The sequence below is a fragment of the Gymnogyps californianus genome, chromosome 3 (assembly GCF_018139145.2).
Source record: "Gymnogyps californianus isolate 813 chromosome 3, ASM1813914v2, whole genome shotgun sequence".
NCBI classification, from domain to species: Eukaryota; Metazoa; Chordata; class Aves; order Accipitriformes; family Cathartidae; genus Gymnogyps; species Gymnogyps californianus.
In genome coordinates, this window is record NC_059473.1 from 59775486 (window position 1) to 59800610 (window position 25125).

General features: G+C 41.3%; 1 protein-coding gene and 1 long non-coding RNA gene across 4 annotated transcripts in view; one reads left to right on the plus strand and one right to left on the minus strand.

The window, feature by feature from the left end:
- Positions 1–1745: 1745 nt before the first annotated feature.
- LOC127014678 (uncharacterized) lies at positions 1746–8110 on the minus strand. 2 transcript variants are annotated; one of them, XR_007766199.1, is made up of 4 exons: positions 7985–8110; positions 6436–6851; positions 2776–2930; positions 1746–2355 (listed from the first exon to the last, which is right to left on the minus strand). It is a non-coding gene; the product is annotated as an uncharacterized LOC127014678 (long non-coding RNA). The 2 variants fall into 2 exon arrangements; XR_007766198.1 differs by lacking the exon at positions 7985–8110 and having other exon boundaries at positions 6436–7063.
- A 4117-nt stretch (positions 8111–12227) lies between these two features.
- Positions 12228–25125, plus strand: part of SNX9 (sorting nexin 9) — a 65654-nt gene continuing 52756 nt past the window's right edge. For both annotated transcript variants that reach the window (XM_050893734.1, XM_050893736.1), the window contains exon 1: positions 12228–12300. In XM_050893734.1, coding sequence (XP_050749691.1) covers positions 12289–12300 — 12 coding nt within the window. In that variant the 5' untranslated portion in view covers positions 12228–12288. The remainder of the gene's footprint in view (positions 12301–25125) is intronic.

Sequence of the window (25125 nt, forward strand, 5' to 3'; positions counted from 1 at the left end):
TAAAGTCTTTCATTTGCTGAATCAAGAATCTCCACTCAGTCCAAAAGGATTCTGCATGTTTATACACACTAATTTCCAAGTTAATTACCCTATCAGACCCATAGAATAAGCACCCATTTAAGTTTTGTCTCTCAAACTACACAGAAGATTACATGCTAGACAAATCTCAGTTATTCCCTCTCTACTGCTCGACGTAAAACCTGGTTCCAGCTCTTCTGCTAAGGTTTTTGCCCTGACATGGTCCTCAGTCAAGCAAGGACTGGCCCAAATAGCTAGAGATACGGAAGCTGAATTTAAGGCACACACTTACAAGATATTGGGATGCATAAGGAATACAATGGTGAATAATCAATGACTACTGTAACCTTAGATAACTCAGGAAAGGCTTTATCTGTCTGTTGGCTGCATTCACAGTGTTCTAGGCAGCGGGCTATAAAGCTGGGAGGAGTACAGAGAAGGGCAATAAAGCAATCGAGGTCTTGGGGAAAAACTGTCATATGAAGAGAGTGAAATGGCTAGGAATGTCTTCCTGAGAAAATGAGGTGGTGGGTAAGTGGGGAGCTGATGGAAGGATACCCATCAGAGAATGTATATAGCAAAATAGAAGCTCCCACTATCATAATCCCAAACCCAAAGTGGATATCTAATGAAATTCGGAGCCAGTAAATTCAACACTGATGAAATAAAATGTATTCTGAAATTCTACCTTCAAAGGATTTGAAGACAATTCACCTTTGAGAAGAGTTAGTTTTGCCCAGCAATGAACAGCCACCTTCCTGGTGAAATAAAGTGGGCGTCGCAGAATAAGCGATACGGCTTCCCAAATAAAAATAATCTTAGAGGAAGATAAGAAGCAAATCTTTATTAATTAGCATTATCTGGAGGAATTTCTGGTAGTCAAAATGCGGTTAGTTGAATGGGAAAACATCTGAGTGGTTTAATCTATACTCTTGCAAAACTCTGAGACTATTCAAGGTCTTTATTTTATGCCTTGTCTAAACCCAAGCTTATTGCTAGGTTTTCACAGTCAGGATCTCTAGTATTATAGGCTGTGTACACTAGTATACAATAGTAAACTAAGTGTATACCCTAGTAAATCAAGTGTGCGTGGGAATGTTCCCAGACACCAAGGCCGATTGTTATGGCACAGCTCACGTCTGTGCTGGTAAACTCTCTCCACAACAGCGCAGCTGCCTCAAACTGCCTATTGGGAACGGTCTCTGCAACATTATAGTTCTCAAACTATCCCCATGAGTAGTTTAGGAGGGCACTAGTTAACATAAGCCAAAATGCAGCCAGGGAACAATCTGGCAGGTTTATCTGCCTAAACGATTGCATTTAACCTACCAGTATAGACAGTCACAGAAGACTGGCAAACCTCTGGGATCTCTGGTGATAAAAGGAGTACTGTAGAAGCTTGTTTCTGCTTTGTTTGTATTAGCACAGGTATATTCTGCATGGATTGATGTTCAGAGCCACAGCAGTGTGCCAGTTCCACAGAGTTTGTGACTATGTGGTATCAGAAAGGAGAATTAGTAACCGTCGCTGGGAGCACTTATGCTGAAGTTATGGAGAACCCCAAGAGCTGTTCTGCCATAAAGATCGCACAGTAAAATAAATGGTTCTCTTCTTGTTTGACCAATAAGTCACCGATTTGAATTAAAGAGGAATACACTTACACTGTGACATCCTTTATCAGTGGAGACAACTTTCTACTTAAGAGAAAGAATGGCCAAATAGTGGTACAAGAATGCAAAGCTGACATCAACATACAGAAAAGACATTACACTTTCAACTTTTATTTTAAAATGACCTTCAGCCCCTAATACAGCCAGGGCACTTCCCTGTGCGCTTCTGCCACTGGCAGCAGAGAATAAGCCTTAGAGGGCAAAGTGCAGCAGTGGCAGCGGCAGCAGCATCCCTGCCAGGCCCCAGCCCTCTGCTGATTCAGGTTGTCACTGAGCCAACACAGACTTTCATTGCACATCAATTCATCTACCGATGCTTTAAAACGAGACTGCGCCCCTTCTCCTTGCTTGACTGGCTTACTGAAAGCCCACAGCAGAATCTGCTGGTTTAACTTTTCCATGGCATGGTAACATTCAAATTATTTTGACATTGTGAAACCTGGACTCTGCTAAGCAGGTAGGAAAAATAATAAATGCTATTAGGTTACTCTGAACTGTCTGTTGGCATTCATGTTCCAGAAGCCAACTGGTAGGAATAACAGTTGTCAGGGTCAGTTATTGTGGAAAGACACTTGAAGCAAAAACTGTTTAATAGGGATACCTGAAGGAGGCATGTTGTCAGAGGAATGCAGTTGAAAACAGCCTGAAGTGTCCCTTTTCACATCGCCTGTAATTAAACATAATAGAAGTCAAGATTTCTCTTCAGACGAAACACTCATAAGGAGGACTTTACATCTTACAAAAAAAGAAATGAGAGAAAATTACTCCAGAATACAAAATCCAAGGCTGTAACACAGCCAGAGGCATTTGACTGAGGATGGCGAGCCAGCGGCGATTGCTGCAGGGGAAACTGCTGCAGATTTGGCTGCAGAGACGTTTCCAGGCAGTCAGCTGGTGCAAAGGGAATAGGCATCTACATGGACGGGAGACATCCCTGCTGGATCAGATCAGGGTATTCCGATGGCTGAGTTAAAGGAGCAGCCCTCTTTGTTTAAAGGAAACACACCTGTCTATCACGTTGGGCGTAGGATACATGTGAATGGATTTGTCTGGGTCAGGGAACAACTCTTAGCTCTAGGTGAACAACCTTTTTGCAGAAGTTCCTCTCTGCCTGTTCTTCATCCTCTCTCAGACCATGTGACTGAGAGGCTGGAGAGTTTAAGTCTATAAATCATCTGTCCTTGAGGAGAAGTCTGCAATTATAACTGCTTTTGTGCAAGGAAGCTTCTGAGCAGCTGTAGCCTGAGAAAAAAAAAACAAATGGTTGTTGCCAGCTGGGGTCAAAGCTGAAGCTCAGCAGGGCTTGACTGGGGACTGCTGGGGAGCGGTGAAGAGGTTAGCGGTGGAAGAAGTGGCCTGCAGGATGCTGTCAAAGCTGGGTTTCTGTGTGTTGGGGAAAACAGCTCGGCCAGTTAGAAACCCGCTGTAGGGACCAGGACGAGGGAAGGCCCTGACTTTTATCTGTGTTGCAACGGCCTCACTGACTCAGGGTGGTCTGTGGTGCCAAGGGCTTGCCTCTCCGCAGAGACACTGCAAGCCTGAAAAAGTGCTAGGAAACTCTTCATTTTGACTGTCATTAAACATTCAAGGGAAAAGAAACCTCTGGGTCCAATGTGGAATTAAAGGTTCGAACTTGCCCTGCAAGCCAAAGAAGGAGCCAGTAAGGAAGCACGACAGATGTGCCAGCTATTGGAAAGGCAGACAAAATATTCAGTGTGGGTACAGTCCTTCACACAGAGGGCCATGATCATAATTAGGATGGCCATGGACTGCCACCATACCATGATAAAGCTATAAAGCTATAGTTAGCCCTACCTTATACCCCACCCTCCTTCCCCTTCACAGCAGGGCACCACAGGGCAGTCAGGATGGCTGGGAGAGCCTCACCCGTGAGGAGCACAAAGGCAGCTGCCAGCACAGATGTTCAGGGGACTTAGAAATATTTCTGGTAGCATATCTAGAATTAAATTTACATTCTGGAAAAATCAATCAGGATTCTTGCAGGGAGAAAAATCATGCACAGTAATGATCGTGTTTGCAACCAACCCAATGACTGAAGTAATATTATAGGGAAAACTTCTCATGCTACCTGGGAATTAAATTACCAAATAAATACCTTCAGCCTGAAGCCCCCAAAATGCCTCAATAAAAACACAGACAAGGAAATGTAGTGAAGTGATAAATTGAGAATTGGAAGGAGAGCAGGCAGGTAGAGAGCTTGCTGTCATAGTGCTCTAAAACATCTGTTTGAACCATGGGAAAAAGAACAGTGGAGGCTGCATGCTTATGGTGGAAAACGTAAGAGTCACAAAACAAAATCGGAAATATTAGTAAGTTTTGTGGCTCACTGCAGTGCTTAAGGGGTTTTGTGGTGTTTTTTTTTTTAATGTGACCTTACAGTCACATTTCCTCTCTCATTTGTTATCATAACTTTAAAGGCTTATCCTTTCAATTTAACTCTTCTGCAACAGCATTGTCTGTAGCAGCAGTATTTTATTCTTGTAAAAACCTTGGACCGATGTAGCAATGACAGGCAAAAGCCAGCAAGCTCCTGATAAAGAACACCTTTTGGGTAAACACATTACGGGAGACAAACTGAATGATGTGATATACCAAAAAAATGCACAGGTGGGGTTCAAGCAAATGAGAAAAGGTACTTTGTGCTACAGCAGGTCCTTTTTTTGTCCTCAGCATTTCTTAGGTAAGCTCACTGTGATCGACTCTAAATGTCAGCTGTTAGTTGGATAGCATAGTGCTTTTTTATTTCTTCAGTGACTGTTTTTGATGTCAAGAGCAGCTGTGTTCAGTCTTTTTTCTTAAAAAAAAGGAAAAAAAAAAAAAGAGTAGAGCTTAGTATCCAAAAAATTGGCTTTGTGTGGCTAACCACAAGCAGGGCACATGACTGAGTGCTGCATCTGTTATGTTCCCCTTCAGTTCAAACAGTTTGGACAAGAATATGCTATAAACTTAAAGGGGAACTCTCAATTTACAGAATGCATTTAGAGCTCCTCATTGAAGCAAGCTTCAAATTTTACCCCCTAGCAAAAAAAGAAAATCTGTACTCTGGAAAAGGGAGCTGCAGAATTTACTCCCCTCTATCTCCTCTCTTTAACCTCAGTGTAAGGGTCAGATTTCCAGGAAATATTTGCAGATTTTTGGACATCTGCCTTTCCAGGGTAGCTAGAGCTACCTCTAGGGCTGTTTCTGGTAATTTGAAGAAAAGAAATGTCAGCTGGTTTGAACATCTTAATACTCACATGCAGAGAGATATGAAGCACTTAAATCCCTAAGGTATCATTTTTATTTTAGCACTGGTAATAAATTAAATGCTTGAGTAGACTTATTGGTCTTGCTAGTAACAGTGGATTTTTCAAAAAGATTTGAATACCTACTCCTATAAGGTATCTTGGAACTGCCAGCTACTTAATACTCCTACTAATGAATGGTCCTGTGCCCTGCAACCAAAGAAAAATGCTTTTTTGCAAAACCTAATCTGAGGCAGTGATTACAAAAAATTTCATAGATACTTGAAATTTTCTGACCTGCCCACAGTCACATAATTTCCTCAGCAACAATGCAAGGTATGCAGCCTACAAAGCCTCTTTTGTAGCCCATCATCTAGTCACAGGCTTTGCTTTTTCTTCTGTTGTACATTATGATCTCTTTACTAGGATAGCATGGTCTCTATTGGCTACAATGTGCAAAAACAAATCACAAAAAGTAGGGTAAAAAGGGACCTCAAGATTCCAAGCTCTTTCCTCAAGACAGGAAAAACTATATAAAAGGACTACATCTAGTTATAGTATAATGAAATTCATGAAAGCTTTTACTTTCTCCCTTTTCTTTATCCCCTTTTGGGCTTGTCTGGGCTAGAAGACAGTTCATGCACTGGAGATCTAACATGGGTTGACATGAGAAATATATGTGCCCTAGAAAGAGGCTTCATAACTCTTCCTCTAGCTGCAGGACACCTTAACCCTGCTAGAGAAAATGCAGATGAACAAATTAATCCTGGAAATTAATACTGCTTGGCATTTCCTTTGGAGCAGTTCTTGTCACCTTGACCTGCGTTTATTAAAGATGGGCTTATGAATGCTGGGGTGCTGCTGATCAGCAGCTTCTTTCTATGAAGTAATTTCATTGTCAATATTTCTAAAAGGAAACAGTGGCTCAAAACAAGATTTAAGAGGTAGAGGACACTAAGGCCTGGTTTAGTCTTTTGGTGATCTCACCATATAAATGCCACAGGACTGAATTTCTTGTGTATGGAAACACAGTCAGCTAGAGACCCTGAAATCCCCCAAATTTCCATGATGAAAACACAAAAAAATGCAACAAAGTAACAAATCTGTTAGAATTGGAAAAACACAAGCAGTTTGAAAACTCAGAATCACATTACTCCAAAACATCTGTCTGTGTCATGGGGAAAAAAGTGTGAGTGAATGCTGCGTTCTGGAATGCTGGAGAGCAAACATTAAACCAGGGATACAACACATTCGAGATCCATGTTGGTGTGGTCAGTAAAATGATAATTCTTATTTTTAGAAAGGAGAGCACCTACATTAGTTTATTTACAGTAAAAAGCATACACTCAAGACAAACAGCATTTATCCGTAGGGTCTGCCGCTTTACATGATCACTATCACAATGCAGAGCAAAGCGTGCCTTACGATGGTTTGATACTGACCGTGCTGTTAATTTGGATGTAAATGCAACATATGCCAAGTGCCCATAGATTTGCTCTTACTTTCATTAAGCTGTCTTGAAAAGTGCAGCCTGGTGCTGTGCTGGCAGACTCATAGGGTGCCACTGCTCCCCTCCATAGACGCTCGGAGACCAGAGCAAGAGGGCTCAAATCTCTCAGGTTAGTCCTGCAGCCTTCTGTAGCTTTCTCCTCAATGAGCTACTCAGTGAGGATGAATAACTGGACCATCATCTAGACGTGACTGCAAATAATTAATTACATCTTTAGTACGATTAGCAATCTGTGTGTCAGAAGACAATTTGGGTGCAATCCTTGGCTTCTTAATGTTGACAGGACCGCATCGTAGATGTACCTGTACATTTAATTGAAGTACATAGCAGAACACGTTCCTCTTCTGTTGCTCTGCTTGTTGAGATAGCAGTCCCCTGAGACGGCAGAGTACGGCAGCTGGCAGAGCCCTTCCACCACGACAGGAAAAAATGGAAATAAGCCACAGGCAGTCAGCACTCCGGACGGAAAGGGTCAGTAGCAGTAAGAATCAATAGTGCTTAACGGTATGTCACTTTTGCTAAAGCTAGCAAACAGCAAAACGGAAATATTTATACCTTTTAAAATATTCTTTTTACTAAACTATATTCTATTTTTCAGGAAAGCTGAGTTCAAAACCTATTGACCTCAGCAGCCCTTGCATTGAAACCCAAATGAATATAAAGTATGAACAAAAAATCCAACTGCAAACCAACTAAAGTGCATGATAGATATGCATGCACAAGTATCCTAGCTCAGATATAAGCATATATATTATATTACCAATCAGTGTACAGTTCAGAAGGGAATGCAAAAAGTAAGAATGATATTAGTGTTAGGTGTTTCAGGAAACCTGTTTTATTCCTTGCACAAAAAAGCATGATTTGTTGTATCATTTCTTTCAAAGCTTATACTGCTAAAAAAAATACATACATCTATCACTGATTATTCTGCTGTAAAGGCAGAAAAGGAATATTAGAATTGGTCAAAACATTTGTTACACTTAAAGGAGAAAAAAAGTTGTTTCACACAGTATTATCTAAAGAAAACAGATCATCATGACCAAGCAACCTCCTAACTGTTGCATCCATGGCGCTCATCCATGAAGATCTGCACTAGGTGTTTAATCCACACATCCCCCTCTCCCCTGAGCGTGATCAAATTTGCACCAAAACATGACCTTTGCAATCAGCTTCACAAAAAAATAAAAAAGCGCTCTCAAAAAATTGACAGTGTCCAGAAGTGTATTGCAACAATATTTTATCTCTGGAACACCCACACTTCTTTTTCTGTGTAGCTTTTTCACATCTTCAATGGTCAGCAGCTGTTTTTACAAATTTTTAAAGAGAAAATTGAGTCCAGGGTGTCCACCATGACTTAAAACTATCGGCTTCACAAAGATGTGTTAAGAAAAACCCCACCACCCTCAGAGTACAGAATTTAGCATGGCATAGCATTGCACTTTTCCACCAGTGTAAAGAAAACAGCATATTCACACACAGCACAAAACCAATCTTAGCTGTGTGTTTATTAAAAAATGTAACTATGTCAAATCAGAACTTACCTTGAAAAAGGCCCACATAGTACGCCACAGTTCAGATAATAATGGCGTTTGATTACCAGCTCTAAGGAGACAAAACCCTTAAGTCGGAAGCAAATGCACGAAGCACAGTTTTTCTCAGAACTGCTTATTCAGAGACAAATTCGGAGACTAAAAAACTCAGAGGAATTTGGGTGCAGTTTCGGGTGCATTTTCTAAAGCAGCCTTTATGAACTAGGGAAGTCTTGACCTAACATCCTACAGTATTTCAGGATTGGCTGCCTTACTGGTTTGATAGTGATCTTCCAGCACCAGGTGCAGAATAAGATTGAAAAGTGTGTCTGTAATCTCTTGAGCACCATTTTAAACTGCCATGTAAAGTTCTGGGTAAACAAGAAGCTATCGTGCTTTGGTGCAAATACCATGATCCAAGAGTTCACGGCCTTTCTGTCCAAAGACTCCCAACATACAATAAAGGAAAATAATTGTATTTTTTCCTCAGAACATGTTTCATTAAATTTATTTTTCAGATAGGATTTGCAAATAATGCCACGCTGTACAGAGTGATGCACAAACGGGATTCAGCAGCTGCTCCCCTGTTGCTCTGTGCAGACAACATTAGGTTTCATGGATGTGGCAGCTCCTATCATTTTCTGTCCAGTTTTGGGGGAAGGGAGGAGAGAGAAGATAGGAGGAAGCAATATTTTATCGCTCTCTGGCAAACTTCTTGGAAACACCAAAGAAATGGTGTTAATCCAACTCTGAAACAGAAATGCTGGTCAGCTGAGAGGAAACACGATGACACCCAAAGAACCTCTTGGGGAGAGGTAGGTGAAGCTGTGCAGATATGACTTCTGAAGACGAAGAATACACTACTACTATTTTTGATTCGTAAACTAAGTCATTGCTTAAACAGTTCATTTTAAGGCTTTGGAAATGTGACATCTCTACCCCTTCTTAAAACAAGAGGTGTATCAGGTGATTAAGGTAAACTTGATAATTAAAAGGAGTAAGAAAAGTTTGAAATGTTTTTGTAGTTACTCCCTAGTCATTGTTAGTCTTTCCTGATTAATGTAGCTAGAAATCTGAGATAAAAGCATGTACTATGGAACTGATGTTATCGTACACACCACATCGATAGCCTCTCAACCAAGGAAAAAAATAAATAACTTCTTACTTTATAAAACACCTTTGACAATAAACACCTAGGACAATATACTCTCAGCATGCCTCCTGCAAAGACTTTGGAAATAGATGTATTTGACAGGCTGCTCCATTTGCAAAGTTGTTGCCACTGAAGGTAATAATTGTTCCTCAAAAGTCCTCCACAGCTGTGGCAAATGCTAAGGGCACAGCCTGCTAGCAGGGAGAAATCCAAGGTGCACCACCTCAAGGAGCTCCTGAGGACAGTAGCTTAGAAACACAAACCATAGTTCTTTCTCCAGATGGTTTTCAGCTTGAAGGTTATCTGAATAACCTTATTTTTTCTTTATCATTCCCCACCAAGCTTGCGTAAGTCAGAACATACAAGGTCACTGACTTTCCGTAATCTTGACGCTACAGGCAGGCCTTGCCCAGCAGAGAACAGTATTCGGCAAACGTTCTCCATGTCCTTTCCCAGAGTCCATCTTTAATTAAAAATTTTGCATAGTGCTGTTGGCTGGAGCTTTTCATTCGATGAGGCTCTGCAACGGATCACTTCCCACTGAACTCTGCTGCAGCAGTTGTTCCTGGCAACTACTGCAGACAAGTTAACTGCAAAAATACATACTTAGTAAAAATCTGTAGAGAGAACATTTAAAAAAAAGTCACTTGTGTGCTGGGTAAGGGATTTTCTTCTGTTATTGTTTTTTTCTGAGGTGGAGATATTTAACTATTATATCCCACATTGGGGCTTTAGTACAAAGTGAAAAATGAGCCAACTGTGTTTGAAAGCTGGTAAGCTCCACGCAGAGCACTCGACTTCCAACCTACCAAATGCTTAAGTATGTAAACAACCCCGCTGAAGCCACTGAGATTTCTTATATGTCTAGTGCTAAGCAAACATCTAGTCTTAATTAACTAGGACACAGCTTGGTAGTAGAAAATTAACTAATTTAGAAAGTTTTGGAAATTTTAGGTTATTACATTAGCAATTTGTTGGTATTTGGCCCTTTGTGTTAAGCAATAATAAAGCTTGCAGCTAAGAAGAGATACATTTATTGGCAATCCAAAGTGATTCCTAAGAGTGTCTTTGTTAACACAAGAATTAATAGCAATTAATTGCAAATAGTATTGGAAAGATCCCATCAAAAATAATTTTCCCAGAACATTCTCTCACTCTGAAAGAAACGTTAATGTTTTCTTCGTCCCTCAAACTTGTCAAGCAAGATTTATTTTTAGGAGTACCTCACAGTGGAAAACTGTAAACTGAAGATTTTAAGCATATAGAGAGGCTGTGAATAAATCATGACTTTGTTCTTCATTCCCCAGATGGCCAGCAGTGCTCTGTTAAAGCATACTGGTTAGCAGCTGTAGACTAAGCTCTTCTGGCAGTTGTTCTGACCGCAGGTAAAGAATGACACAGACTCGAGCTTATGCAAAATCCACAACTTTGTTATAAATCACATAGCGAAACATAGCATCGGGTGAAGCGATAGAGGGTGCTTCACATACCTATCAGTTGGGGATCCCTCAACAAGACAACGCTGGGTCTCTTGATTTCACACCTCTGTCCTTTTTATAAGACGCTCACTAGATGACCAGATCAAAACATACAATGTTGGAAAGATTGTTAGCAAGAAGGTGGAAGAACAGGGTCCCTTAGTACAGAGACAAAGCTGGCTTCAGGGAGTTTTGCTACTACAGTGGGTGAAATACCAGTCTGGGAGGGACCACACGGCAAAACTGATCCTTAATACAATACCTCAACTTAAAGGTGGTATCATAAAGGGTCATTTGTGGGCCACAAATACTATGAAGAATAAAAAGTTGGAATCATTGTATCTAATTGAGTTCTGAAAAAGTTAAAAACGGCAGTAAAGGAGTTTGAAAACTTCTCAAGTTAATCAGTTCAATCACTCGAAAAGTGGTGGTGACTGAACAGCCAGCTTCCTCTTAATTCATCATCCTCACTCTCCATAGAAACTATTTCACTGGTCCTACATGGAACATTTTTTACAACTTAAAAAAACTGTGAACATATTTTTCTCTTTTAATAAAGCTGTCCCACTGAGAAACTATACCAATAGTAGAAGAGAAGCTTGTAATTTCTATGGACAAGGAAATGCAAATGTAAAGAGATGCAGATGTAAAGCTTCCCAACAGCCTACCTGCCTCTTAGGGCTCTCCTTGGTTGTCCTGACAATTACACCATGTATTTCTTTCTACAGAAAGGAAACGTCTCCTGATTCCAGGCCAACCACTGTACATATATAGATGAGAAGTTGCGCTTTTCGGATGGTGCAATACCTTGCACGATCACTGCCACTGGATTTTCCCATCCCCTTTGTTTTAGCCTCCCATCACGTCTCTCCTGCAGGCTGGAAATCAAGTGGGGTCGCAGTTAGTTTTTATGAGATGGTTGCAGAGCGCTCAACAGGAACGCTACCGACCCTGACCCACTCCTTGATGTTATTTTCTGCTGTTAATAACTGCCATACACTAAGGCCCGGCTGAAACAGGTCAGGGACGACGCGCATCCCACTAACAGCTGCAGAGGGAGCGTGGCCGAGGAAAAATTGCGTTCCTTGCTATACAGTTGCTTCGAAATTTCTGTTCAAAAGCAACCGAGGGACAGATAATGTCGTTCTGCGGGCCCTCTCCCCCACGCGAGCGGGAATTCGAGGGCAAACACTGACTACAAAGCGAAGCCGCCGAAGGCAGCGGGGGAGGGGGGGTCGATCCCAGCCCGGCGGCCGCGGGGGCACCTCCGCCCCCGCCCGCACCCCGGGGACCGCCCGGGGCGGCTCCCCCGGGGCTCCCCGCCGCGCCGCGGGTCCCTCCCTCCGGCCCTGACGGAGAGGCTGGGGACAAACAGGTCCGCCACCACCCCCGAGTGCCGTGCCGTGCCGTGCCGGGGGAAGGGGTGGCCGGGGCGGGGGCGTGCAGGGGGTGTGGGGAGGGGGCACCGCCGTGCGGCTACATCAGCCCCCGCCTGCCCAGCGCCGGGGCTTGTTGCTGAGCCGCCCAACGGCCCCCAGGCGGCGGCGGCGGCGGCGACTGGGGGACGCTGAGGAGGAGCCGCCTGCGCGGCCCAGCGGCGGCGGGCGGGCCGGACACACCGACCGAGCAGCCGCGGCCCGCGGCGGGGAGGGGAGACCGGCAGCCCAGCCCGCACCGGCAGCGCCATGGCCACCAAGGTGAGCGGCCCCCGGTGCGGCCCGGGGGATCGTGAGGCGGCTCCGGGGCGCCCCCTGCGCCGAGCCCCCGGGCGCCGAGCAGGCCCCGCGGAGGTGCTCGGTGGGCAGCAGCCCCTCTCAGCGGCGGGCGGGAGGGAGGCCCGGGGGGGGGGGGGACGGGGACGGGCTGCGTTTCGGGGGTCGCGGGAGCCAGTCCCCTCCCCGGGGCCTGCCCCTCGCCGCCGGCCGCGGGAGGGAGGGAAGGAGGGAGGGGAGGAGGGGGCCGCCCGCTCCCGCCGCGCCGCGTTCGGGCCTCGCCGCCGCTGTCCGGCCCCTCCGAGCGGCGCGGAGGACTCAGCGGGGCAGCGCCAACTCCGGGGCAGGAGAAAGTTGTTTGCTGCTTTATTTCTGCCCCACCGTCTCCCGTCCTCGCCCAGCCGCCCCCCCGGCACGCCCGGAGCGACTGTAGGGCTGAAAAGCCGCCGGAGACCGAGGGCTGCTGCTGCTGCAGCCCGAGCGCCCCTGCCCCGCTTCCACCGTGCTCTGCGAACCGGCGCTGGCCGGCTGGTGGGGAAAGGCCTCGGCTGCCGGCGGGCCCTGCCGCCCCGCCCCGGGACGGGGTGTCCTGGCTGCCCCGCGGGGCTGGGGACGGGGCGTCCCGGCTGCCTCGCACCCCCCGACCGCCCTGTCGCGTCAGGGCAGCTGATGCAGACCCCTTTGAGTGGCATCCGGGGGATAGGTGTGCTGCGTCTCTTCTGGGAGCCCTGAGCCTGTAGTGTGCGACCTGTTAATAGTAGGGTCTGATTTTACCAAAGGAAAAAAAAAAAGGAAGTGAAATTATTTTGTTCAGTTCTTCAACAGTATCTTATCTGCTATTAATGCAACAGTCAAAATTAGCCCATCCTATCTGAAACTGGTCTCTTTCTAATTTAAAAATATTTATTTACTGTATTGGTTGATGAAAACATCTCTGCTTGTGTAGCTGTGAGTTAACATCCACCAGTAAATGTCATCTGTAATTTGTCTAAATATCGCAGAAGGCTTTTTTGGTATTTGAAGTAATGCTTTGAGTCACCTGATTCCATAAACTTGGCCAGCAGTTTAAAAACTTCCTTTTACTGAGGCAGTTCTCCTACAGTACACTATTTGTGTTGTGCGTCTCAGTCCTGGAGAAATTATGCATCTTGAATGTGTCAAATTAATGTATAAGTAGCTGTCTCTGTAACCATAAGTTGTTCGTTACTCCTGTTTTAGTAGACTTTTTCAGAAGCACAGAGAAGTTGGTTTTAGGCTTCAAAATCACTTAGGCAGTTTAAGAAGTGTTAATATAGTGAACTTTATATTCTGTTGAGGTTTTGGAATATTGTTGATGGACTCAGTTTTAATATTGGTGGTTTCCACTGATTTGCGGGATGTGTGTATGAATAATATGTAATCAACCTAACTATTGTAGGTAGCAAGAAAAAGAAAATTACTTCTGTGTATGCATATACTACATAATACACAGTATGCTAAGCAGATACTGTACTAAAATAGTACTGTTTCTCTCCTCACTTTGAGGTGCAGTATCCTCATGGGATCCTGTGTTCTGTGCCAAACACATGAAGCCATTTTATTCACACATTTGGAAACTTTCACTTTGCTTCTCTTGAAATAATTTTTTGGAGTCATTATGGCCTCAGACTGAAGGGTGTATAATTTCTAACTTCTTAACCAGGACTGGCTTGAAATCAGGTGGTGCAAGTTTTTTCATTCTACACATTGCCAGTTATGGTAATTTACTTTGACTTGAAGATTAAAATTGGGAAGTGATAGTCAGTAAAGACTTGATATTTTATTGTTGTTATTTTGATATGCTGGTAGCTGAGAGCAGTACTGAAGAGAAGCTTTATTTTCTGTGAGCTTCACCCAGGAGATAGGTCCTTCTCTGCTAATTGCCCTGTTTGGGATTTTAATTTGTTAAACTTGAGCAAATGTCAGCTATAGTAAAGGATACTTTTTTTTTTTAAACAGTGTAAGGGGGTAACTGGCTCAAGAAACAGTTTTTAGGAGCTCAGCCAACTAACCAGTCACCATTTCACTTGGAAAATAAATTTTGTTTTTTAAATTGTAAACAAACTTCTCACCTTCTGCTTGTGCTCCTTCCAAAATAGCCTATTTTTAAAAGAAATATGTGAAGTGTATTTGTATGGTATGTGAAAATGTTAACAAAACTATAATTAGTCATCAGGAGTGTGAATTTCTCAAACTTTAATGGTGTCAAATCCTGTATAGCTGGTAGGGGCGACTGACAGTCAGGCCTGGCCTGCACTGCATGGGCTATTAGCACTTCCTGAATTAATTCCTGTTTAAACTAGAATATACTTGCCAAGGAGGGCTGGGGGAAAATTTGGTCTTGATTTGAATGCTTTCAGTGATGGAAAATCCAGTCTGTCTTTTTTCTTTTTTCTTTAAAAAAAAAAAAAACAAAAAACAAACAAACAAACATCAACTCTCTTGCTGTTGATGCTTCTTTATTTTGAATGTAAATTTGTCCAGCTTCTGTTTCCAGTTTTATCCTTTTGTCTACAAGATTTACAAATGCTTGTATCAAGGTGTTAGGTTTCCTGAGGGGTGGGGGGGAAATAGGCATTTCTTCCACAGCTGACTTGTAAACCCTGGCCAGTTTTCTTGCCTCCCACTTTGATAAACCATAGCAATTAAGTTCCTAGAGTTTTCCAGTATGAAGACGTGGTCTACTGTCATGTAATCTGCTGGCTCTTCCCTGTACCATTCAAACTTGCCGGGTTTCTTACTGAAATAATGAAAGCTTTTAGGGGAAAGGACTACTATTTTCATGCAAAAAGGCCTTTACTGATGCTTTCCTAGCATATTTGTTAACTGGCAACTTGGTAGGGAGTTTTTTGTTGAAATGGGTCAGGGGTGGCTGTAGGCCCTATGTACTCTGGAGGCTGTGTCTGATGCTGTGAGCTGAGCTAGCAGTCACCATTGCTCATTCTCCTTCCTTGCTCCTCATCCTGTGCTGTCTGTATGTCCCAGGAGTTGACTCCAACACTTGTCCGGCCTGTCTCTGAGCTACTGTAAGTTGCTGAAATAGCAAAAGATTAACTGAACTGAAACAGTGGGGCCATTTTCTCCACTTGTAGGGAGCTACTGTAGCTGAAAGTTTGCTCAGAGCTGACGCAAAAGGTTGGGTGGGGTGGCAAAGTGAGGAGGGGGAGACTTTCATGGTGAAGGGTGGAAATATAAATGGGAAATGGAGGATCTGAGACATTTGGTGGCACTTCTTTGGTTGGCTAGATCCTTACTGTAACTTGGCAGTGGATTTTGTGGTTCCCTAAAGGCTTGCTCAAGGTTACGTGCTCTAAAAACTGAAGCAAGTGAAAAAACAAATCAAAACAAAACAAAGGATTGTTTAGGAGATGCTAACTTCCGAAGTTTTACAGTAATTTAACTGAACCTGACTTCAGAGGTAGGCAATTTCATATCCGCATTTAAGAACTGACGCATTAAGTTAGATACTTTATTTTGGATGCTTCCTTCAGAAACAGACTTGAGCTTACTAATTCCTTATTTTTAACTGTGCGTTACAAAAGAAGGCAAAAAGTGCTTGAGCCTAAAAGAATAAAGCTTAAAAAATTTTCAAAACTCGGTCACAAAGAAAATGCAATATTGTAAATGCGTTTCTGTGATCATTGCTTGCAAAAGCTGCAGATGAGAATCTCATTCTTCTATTTGTTCCTTCTTGACTTCCTTGGCCTTTCCTCTTCTTTCCCTATTAGAGTTTGCCAAGTCCCAGTTGTCCTCATGCCCTTTCTTTTGTTTTTTGAGTTTCATTGAATAGGGAGAGCTAGACATGTCAGGAAGTGATATGCTGGCTTTTAAATAATGTGCTCCCTACCTCAGTCTATTTTTAGAGTTATTTATTATTTTAAAATGTAGGCAAGTCCTTTTCAAGAAAAGGCTGATGTTTTGCCATTTGTGAAGTCCTAATTTCAGAAGGAGGTGATGATATTAAGAGAAGTTGATAGGTTACGTGCACGCTGATGGTCAAGACAGTTCTTCTGGAGCCTGTGCTGCTGATGAGTGGTGAGGATTTTAATTTAAAAGTTGAAGTTGGACGTAGGAGCTGATAAACTGTGATTTATAGGAGTAACGCTGTTGAAGTTGGTGATGTTACTTTCACAAGCTAGGTATTTCACAAGGCAGGTATTGATAAGCTTTATGAGGTTAGGCACCTCTTAGTGTCAATAGCAACAAATTTTTCTTTGTAGCTTTAGGGGCACTTGTATCCCACTGTTATGTTCTTGATTGTTCAATGGTTTGTTGACTTTAAGAACTCATTTATCTGGTTCTTTTTGTAGAACTGGGCCCTTTTTTGTGGGAAGAAGTCCCTTGAGATGAAAGCTTAGACTGAATATACTGTTCTTAAAAGAAGGTATAGCTTAGCAATACTTCTAAAACATGGAAATGTTGTTCAAGGCTTTTTTGTCCATCTAATCATGTTGGATTATCTCTTGTGAATATCACTAATGAAGTATAGTTGAATTTAGCATGGTTCTTGTAGTTGTGGTGAGGCAAGATCATGATTTATATATGAAAATTTCAGGTAGGAAAACATAACAATACATTAGACTTCAAATAAAGATTATTTTTCTTAAGTGTGTATTCTTCCTTTCATCTTTCTTTTTGATTCTCTATTGCTCTTACTAGTGTAAGGCTCCCTCGAAGTCTCACATTTTCCTTTGTACCATCACAAAGCTGTTTGTATGTTTGCATTATGAATCAGGCAGAAACAGTTCTTTGTTCTGATTTGCAGCTGGGAAGTGAAGCATCCCTCTGTGCTAAACTCTCCAAAGTACCTAACTTTGTGTTCTGCGAGTCTGCCTTCTGTATTGTCCTAACTTTGAAAGTAGACTTTTCTAGGAAATCACATCTTAAGACAGTATTCAGTTAATAAATCTTAATACATCTGTGAGTTGAGATGAACTTCTACTCTGCAGATCACTTCATAATCCATTCAGCATGTTCCGCTATTTAAATTCAGCAAAGGAAGATGTAATACAAAGAATGAGATCACAGTTGATTTATATATGTAGGATGCGATGGAACAAAACTAATTAGGTGAAGTAATTTTGATTTTATGGTCTTAATCATATGAAAAGTTGCTTGGTTTTTTAAGCTATAATTAAGTGGATGTGAAAATATTTCCTGGGACTTTTTGGATTATTTTGGTTTCGTGGTTTGTTTTTTTTAAGGGGCAGCAAGATGATTAGAGAAGGTGAAAATGTTTGGTAGTGCAAATTTACCACAGATTCCTGATGTATTGATGGAGTGAGATGTTAGGATGAGCACGAGAACTGATACAGTCTTATTTTATTAAGATACAGGTTTTCTGTTCTTTTGTCTTTCTGTCTGATCTTTTGATCTTTTAAAAGTTCAGTGATAAGTGGGTTACGTTACATTGCAGCAATTACTAGTGCAAGGCTTCTCATTTCTGTGCTGGGAAGCTGGAGAGCTGGTGGGATTCTATATGATGCTATGCTTGGGTAATGATTCCTCTGACTCAGTTTTTCAAAGTTATTTTAAGCACCTAGGCATTGAGTCATCAGAGACTCATTACCAGAGGTCGTCATTTAAAAACATGATTACAGTAGCTAAAGAGAAGGAAGTCTGGTATCAGATGTCATGAGCTTCATCTGGTTTATAGATTCAGCGATTCAGATTTTCACTCTGGTAGAGTTTCACCATATATCGGTATTATTTCGGCAAGAAGTCTTTACAGTTAACTGTGGCTTTGTAAAAAAGTTTATTTTACTCCATTCTTTCAAGGTTTTCCTCTGTGAATTGTCTTCCTCTTTTAGAACCTGTGATTTTCAGGTCTTGAAAAAGCTCCTGAAACATTGAATATCCACGCATTCTTCTGTTTATAAAAACTCCTTATTTGATTAGGACATCTGGCAAATTTCAGAGTTTACATTACAAAGGCAAAAATGATATGAGAACTTTGCTGTTTTAAATATAGGGGTTCCCTCCTGTATTAAATTTACAAGCAGTTGCAACATTGATGGTGTTGGAAGCAGTCTTGCAAAACATTACAAAAGCAGGTAATAGAGACTGTAAAATAGTGGGAGTGATTTGTTTCAGCCAGCACTGCAGTAGGACAGATCAACATTTAGATATCTGGAATTATTTAAAGTAAATAACTATTGCAGTGTTCAGCATTTAAAGCAAACCTCTTCTGTTTGAAAGCACGTTTCACAATTACAAGGTCATTCAGATTCACTTTAAACTTCTCGGAGGGGGCAAAAATCAGAGCTTGTGCTTTTACTTTCTTTAGTTGTATTCCTGCTTTCTCAGCGATTTATGATTGGAAGGGAGCTTCCCAAGTAACACAAAGTTCAAAAAACAAAGCAGTCCTGTAGTAGTCCAGTAAGCAAAACTTAAGTGCTACTGAAGAGAAAAAATATATGCATATAGCTTACTGGAAAATTTAAGCTGAGCCTTATTGTTTTTTTCCAAAGTAGTCTTTCTCTTTGAGCTTCGTATGGGTAAGAAACCTCTGTCAAAAAAAAAAAAGGCAGTTAAGACCAGAATCATTTAACTTTGACAGATAGTCCTCTGTGAGACTCACAGTAAGAGGAGAAGGGCACGAGGGACAACTCTTCTTGTGGGGAGCTGCCTTTATGCAGGCTGATCCAGCTGTTGTGTAGTTGTGAAGGGACATTCAGGACGTGGCGTGGTATGAAGGGCATGTGAGCCATCCTGGGTGCTGCTAAGAAGAGGGTGCATGCTTATAGTAAGCATGCTGGATAAAGTCAAACCAGCAACTCTGTGTGTGTGAACAATTTTTTTTTGTCGGTAAAAACTCTATTTTCCTCCTGTATTTTAGAGCAGCTCTTCCCCGGGGCCCTGCCCCTTAAAGGAAACCACTGTACAGGAGGGGTTTCCAATGTGCAAAATAGCTGGCTGGAAGGAGGAGGAGGTGGTAGGAAGGTAGGCAGTGCAGCTTGAGGGAGGTCCCTTGGGAGTCCAAGCAAAACAGCTGCTTCTGGGGATGCGCAGCCATGCCTGACCTGGGGTTTCTGCAAGTGGGACTTGCCCAGGTGAAATCATTCACTCACGCTCTTGTAAAAAGTGGGACTGGGGTACAACTGGTTGACGGGTGTTTTCTTAGGACTTAGTGTTGTGTTACTGACTTCTGCTCTGAGTTGCCATCTGCTCTTCCTTGGCAAGGGAACTGTTGTGCTTTTATTTTGTGTATTCATATGGTATCTCTGTTTATACACAGTAGGTTTTGGACTTGCTTTGCTTTTTGCAGCCTTCTGAGACTGCAGTTCTCAAATGTTCAGAGCAAAAATAAGTTGTCCTCTCGATTCTAGTTGAATTCAAGCGAAGTGTTTGTTTTCCTGGCTGACACAACAAAATGGCTAATTTTCAAGAACAACTATAAGAATTCTCTTAGGATAGCTTTAAACGGGTTCTCTCTTCTGTATGAGGATTTTTTTTTTCTTTGTCATGATTATATGGGTGGTTTTCAAAAGAAAGACGATTGATATAAGGCTATGATATATATTGTTCCTGCTAGTTCTGATTTAAATCCTGGGATTCCCTGGAGAGCCTATACAATTCATCTTTCTGCAGCAGTAAGGCCATGACTGATGAGGCGCTTCATTTTGTCCTACAACTTCATCAGATTTGAGAATTAAGCTTAAATGTTTTATTTCCTCCACTGCATTAATTCTTTTTGGGGGGTTAAGATTTTATTCAGTAACTGATAATTGCAATAACATATGATAATATAATGTAATCAGTGCTTACCTAGTTACAGCACAGTTCTTTCAGCAGTACTGTAATTTCCTCCCTTAATAGCCCTGTGTTTGTCTTCTGAAAATGGTTGCTTATGGAATACAAAATTAAGCATCTTCCTTGCTGCAAATAACAGACCATATTCTTGGAAGTTTGTATATGGTTGTTGAATTGTAATTTTTATATCAACAGGTCTGTTGCATTCTGTCAAGCTGCCAAATTTTCTAGTAATTTGTAAGGAAGCAGAAGTTCAAACTTTCTTTTCTGGCTTCTTTGATGTTTTCTGTCACTGTAAGGGTTGCTGGTGCAAGAAGACTTTGTGTGGTGTCTAATTTAAATAAATTCCTAGATAATGGAAGATGGAGCTGTGTAAAGGAGAAACTTTAAATGTTGTATGACTTAATCCAGCTCTGTCATTCATTATCCCTCTCTCTCTCTTTTTTTTTTAATGCTTCTGTCCAGACATTCTTTTTTTTTTTTTTTTTTTTTTTTTTTTTTTTTTTTGACTTAAAGTAGGATAGGGCAATATTGCTAGTGTGGACATTGCATTAAATTGCAGGTGACTAATGTCCAGTTAAAGTGCTGGATGTTCTCTGGCCAGGTCTAATGACTGAGCTTTGCTTATTTGAGCTGCCGTTTAACATGCCCAGTTTGTAACTTTACAGGGTCTTGTACTTTTCTACACTGTCAACAGAAAAGCCTAAAATAGCTGTAGGCTTGGATACATTAGAACCCATAAGAACTGAACTTTGCCCATTTCTAGAATAAAGAAGCTTCATCTGATAAAATGGTAATACATTTATGTTGGTATAAAAGTTTCTTCACTTGTCTTAATAAAATAAAAGTAAACATAGAAATGGTTCAATTATTGGCCTTTCATAAAGTAGCGTTTCTAAAAAGGACTAAGAGATCCCAAAACGTTAGTATATTGATTAATGTTCGTTACTCAAGTAACAGAGAATTTAGCAGAATTCCATGTTGAGAATTTGTTCTGCTGCATTTTAGATTCCTTCCCAGCTGTCTTCAGTTAGCATGCTATTGAGCACTTGTTGTCCTGTTAATATTACCAGTCTTTGAGACTTCAAAGTAGTACAACTATTCCATTCTGTATTTTACAGGTCAAGTTTTATTTGAGGTAGCATCATTTTAACATGCAGGTAGTTTGCTTTGCTAGTTCTTCATTTGCTTCTAGACTAGCCTGTGCAGCTGGTACGTTGAAATGCACAATCTGTAATAGTGTGGTGAGTCTGAAAAGGCTTGAAGTTCATTAGATAACCTTAGCGAAACTTTGTGCCTCTCCAATTATTGGGATAATTACTGTTTTTTCTAATCTCCGCTCTCATAGAGACAGCACTATTGTGTGACTACAAGCTGTCTTAATGAGTAGGTCACAACGTGGCAATTTTTCTTGTGAACGCTGCAGGCCTCTTCTGAAACCTTCACCTCTTAGCGGCTTTGTTCTTTGGGGACAGGACTGAGAGGGTACAGTACTGATCGCCCTAAAGTTTCAGGCAAACGTCAGGGAACTTGGCACGGCAGGCTTCTGAAACACACAGCTAAATATTGGTTCAGCAAACAGTTGCAGGTGTTGCAGTTTGATTTCAGAGACACAGTAATGATTAATCTAGGCAGAGATTTTAATCATGCTTGAGATAAATGCATCCTGCCTAACATCCGTAAATACAAACCCATGCTGTACTTGCTGCAATTGTATGTCCTGGTCTAACTGGAATTAATCTTCTCAAAGTTGAAATTGTTTAGTCCCCAGTCTATTTGGGGACCTGGAATAGATTTGTATTCAGAAAGGAAAATATGGGGAACTTTGGGCGCTTGCAGCAGTGCAGTAAATTGATTATGAAAAAGGTCTTCTGATATCATTGGAGCTCCTCACTCACAGTTAAAAGTTTTGCAATACATTGCCAATAACTGATAACTGGCTTATAAGTAATGTTTTAAACAAGAAAAAAAACTTCAGGTGCTTAACCCAACTGAAAGCTCAGATGTGATTCACAGGAGTATCTGAGTCAGTATTTGGAAACATCTCTAAATCACATGGGTGTCTTGCATGTATTTCTGCGACTGAATTTCCCTTGCTTCTGTATTGCTTGGGTGCGTGGGGATTCTGTTATTTGGTTTGACGGTGCCCCATAAATAAGTCTGTCTGAACACCACAAAAGGTAACCAAGCACCTCTTTTAATAGTGCATGATGGTTCTTTTGAAAGTATCAGAATTTGAATGCTGCTTTTTAAAACTACTGAGCTGCTTATAGATAATCCACAGACTTTAAAATTCTTAAGCACTGTTGTAAACCTGGAAAATATTGCAGTTTCTCTTTGCTTTTTTCATGCACTGTGGCAGTGGTTGTCTACCCACCTGATTTGTAACTGCATGGAAAGAAGCTATATTTTATATTAATACCTGAAGATTTTAAGATCTGTTACATTCTGACACTTTTAAGAGATCTTAGTCTTATAACCATTTTAGTTCTCATATTGCATCAATAACTTTTAGTCCTAGATGCTTGAGCTGAACAAGAGGCCTCCCAATGTGTAGGAATTCACTCGAATGCAAGTTCTTAGTGTGCATGCTGCCTGTAGTGCAGGCCAGGAGTGCGTTTCAGTGGGCTTTGGGGTGTGCTGATGTTTGCTTACAGGTAGACAGCTATAAAGAAGCTCATGTTCTGTACATCAAAAATAAGATATGTAACCAAAAATGAGCTGGACTAGCCTGAACAGAGTTCAGGTCTTCTCTCCTGACCAAAAAATGGTTTTCAGCAAGACAGTGAAGTCCTGTGTGGTAGATCTGAAGAGCTAATCTGTCCTCACCGAGGAAAGCCTGAGTTGCTGAGGAGGCTAGTAAGTAATTGTCTTTATTACTAGAGAAAACATTTCCAAGTCTCTTTAACAGTTGAAAACTTATCTAGTTACTTCTTTCTTACAGAAATGGTTTCAAGGTAAGCTTATTACACCTTTATTCTAATTCTAAAAGTGCCAGTGGTTTAAGCCGCATGCATGTTGGTGGGAATCAAGTATTTCATTACTGTCCCTTACTCTATAAATGCTTCAAACTTTGTTTTGTGCTTTTTGGAAACTCTTCATGCTTTGTTAACCATTTTCTTGTAATATGAGATAGGCCTTTTAATCTAGTGTGAATACTTAATTAAATACCTGCCTGAAGTATTGGAGGCACATGCAACTTCTGAGGCTGAAGAGGAGCTCCCTGTTCTGCGTCTCCTCTGTCTGCAAGCGTGTTTTATTAGCAGGAAGAAATGATGCAAGTCCTTGTTTCTTAGCTTTTTATCTGTATTTAATTTGCTTCTAATGTGCTTATAGTCAGTGGTGTTGACTTCAAATGACTAGCTGCAGGCTATTGAACTTATTTTAGAGTTGAAAAATTACTCAGGAGAAAGTGAGCCAGCAGGTCAAGACACACATTTTCAATGTGAATTTGTGGACTAATGTGAGGATCCAGCAGTTACAGCTGGTGAGAGAAATTGGCGTAATGATATCTGAATATTGTGACCTCTCTTAGTCCAGAAGTGGAGTTCTTGACTGAAATTAGTTTCACTTTTTGGATGAGTTTGTTTTAATTCTGATATTGCTGAAAGCAAAAAACAGTTTTGTTAGAAAAGAAATGTAATACTAATGGGAGGTTTTTATTAAACAAGTGAATTTTAATTTTTACTTATTGTTTAATAAAATCATAGTATAAAACCAATTTGAAGGGATGGTTCAGTTTCTTCAGGCTAATAGTTTTTTTTCTAGGCAGATGTTGAGCACATACACATGAACAGTGATGCCTAGCACTATACAAGCAGTATACATTTTCTCTGTTTGCTTTGTATTAGTTAAAAAGATAAGCATTGGGATCTTGTCTTCTTTGTAATAAATCTTTATCACTTTAACTGGCAGTTTCTAGAATAATGTGTAATCTCTTGAATTCCTAAGGTAAGGCTTCTGTAGGAGTCTGTCTGAGACGACAGTTTCCTTTGTGTCCTCTTATGCTTCCATCCTCAGGTTTTTGTTTGCTTCTCGTCTCTTAGGAATGCCTGTGAGAGGAACATGTGTAGAGATTTCTTTACTGTAGGCAGGACAGAAGGTAGCTGCCTTTCCAGGCTGAGGGGCATAGGCACTTGAAGACCCGCTTGATATTTCTGCATAGGCTATCCAAATGTACACTTTGCCTAGCGGTCTGATACAGTTGTGATAGAAGGACTAAAATGAAGAGGCATTTTTTGTCAAATCATAGCCGCAGATGTTGCAGCTGCTGCAGTGAAAATCTCTTCAGTCTTGGAGTACTTAGTGGCTTTTGGATGAGCTTGTGTTTCAGGATAAAGGGTGGGGGAAAGGTTAAATCTATCTAAATGATAGTCACTGTTGGAAGAAAAGTAGTGTCCTCAGTGCTCTGAGGTGGGAAAGAGGTGGGGGGCTCCTGCCTATGTTTCTGAAGCACTTTTACTGTTTTTCTGAGCTCTTTGGACACCGGTTGTTTTAAACTTCTCGCAGTACTCTTAGTAATATCCACAGTGGGACTTAGAGTGTGTTTTGACTTGCTGAGAGTTTTTTCAAAGATTCATCGATTAAAACGTGACCACTTAAGTAGTCTGTTTGTGAATGGTGAAATGAAACAATGGTTAAACTGTCATTTAGAGCCTTGCCTACCCTACATCGTTTCTGTAGCTTCACTGATGCAATGAAGACAGCTAAGAGTTTAATGCTGACTCTTCAGCTGTTAACAAGTCAGATGTCTTGCAGTTGTTCTAAACAGTAAACTACCTCAAAAACAATATTAGACAGTAATCACAGTAATTCAAATTTCTGTGAAAGATCAAACAGTACAGAACAAAAAATGCAAAAATCATCTCAAGTTAATTGCCTTTTGTTTGCAGAGTGTTGCCACTTTTTAGATTAAATGCTTCATTTTGAACCGTTCTTTCGGATGTAAGCAAAAGATACTGCCAATTTCTGAACTGATTTACTTGCAGCTAGGTTTTTGTCTTTATTCTTTTCTTTCTGCTTTCTCAATTTGTCTAATCC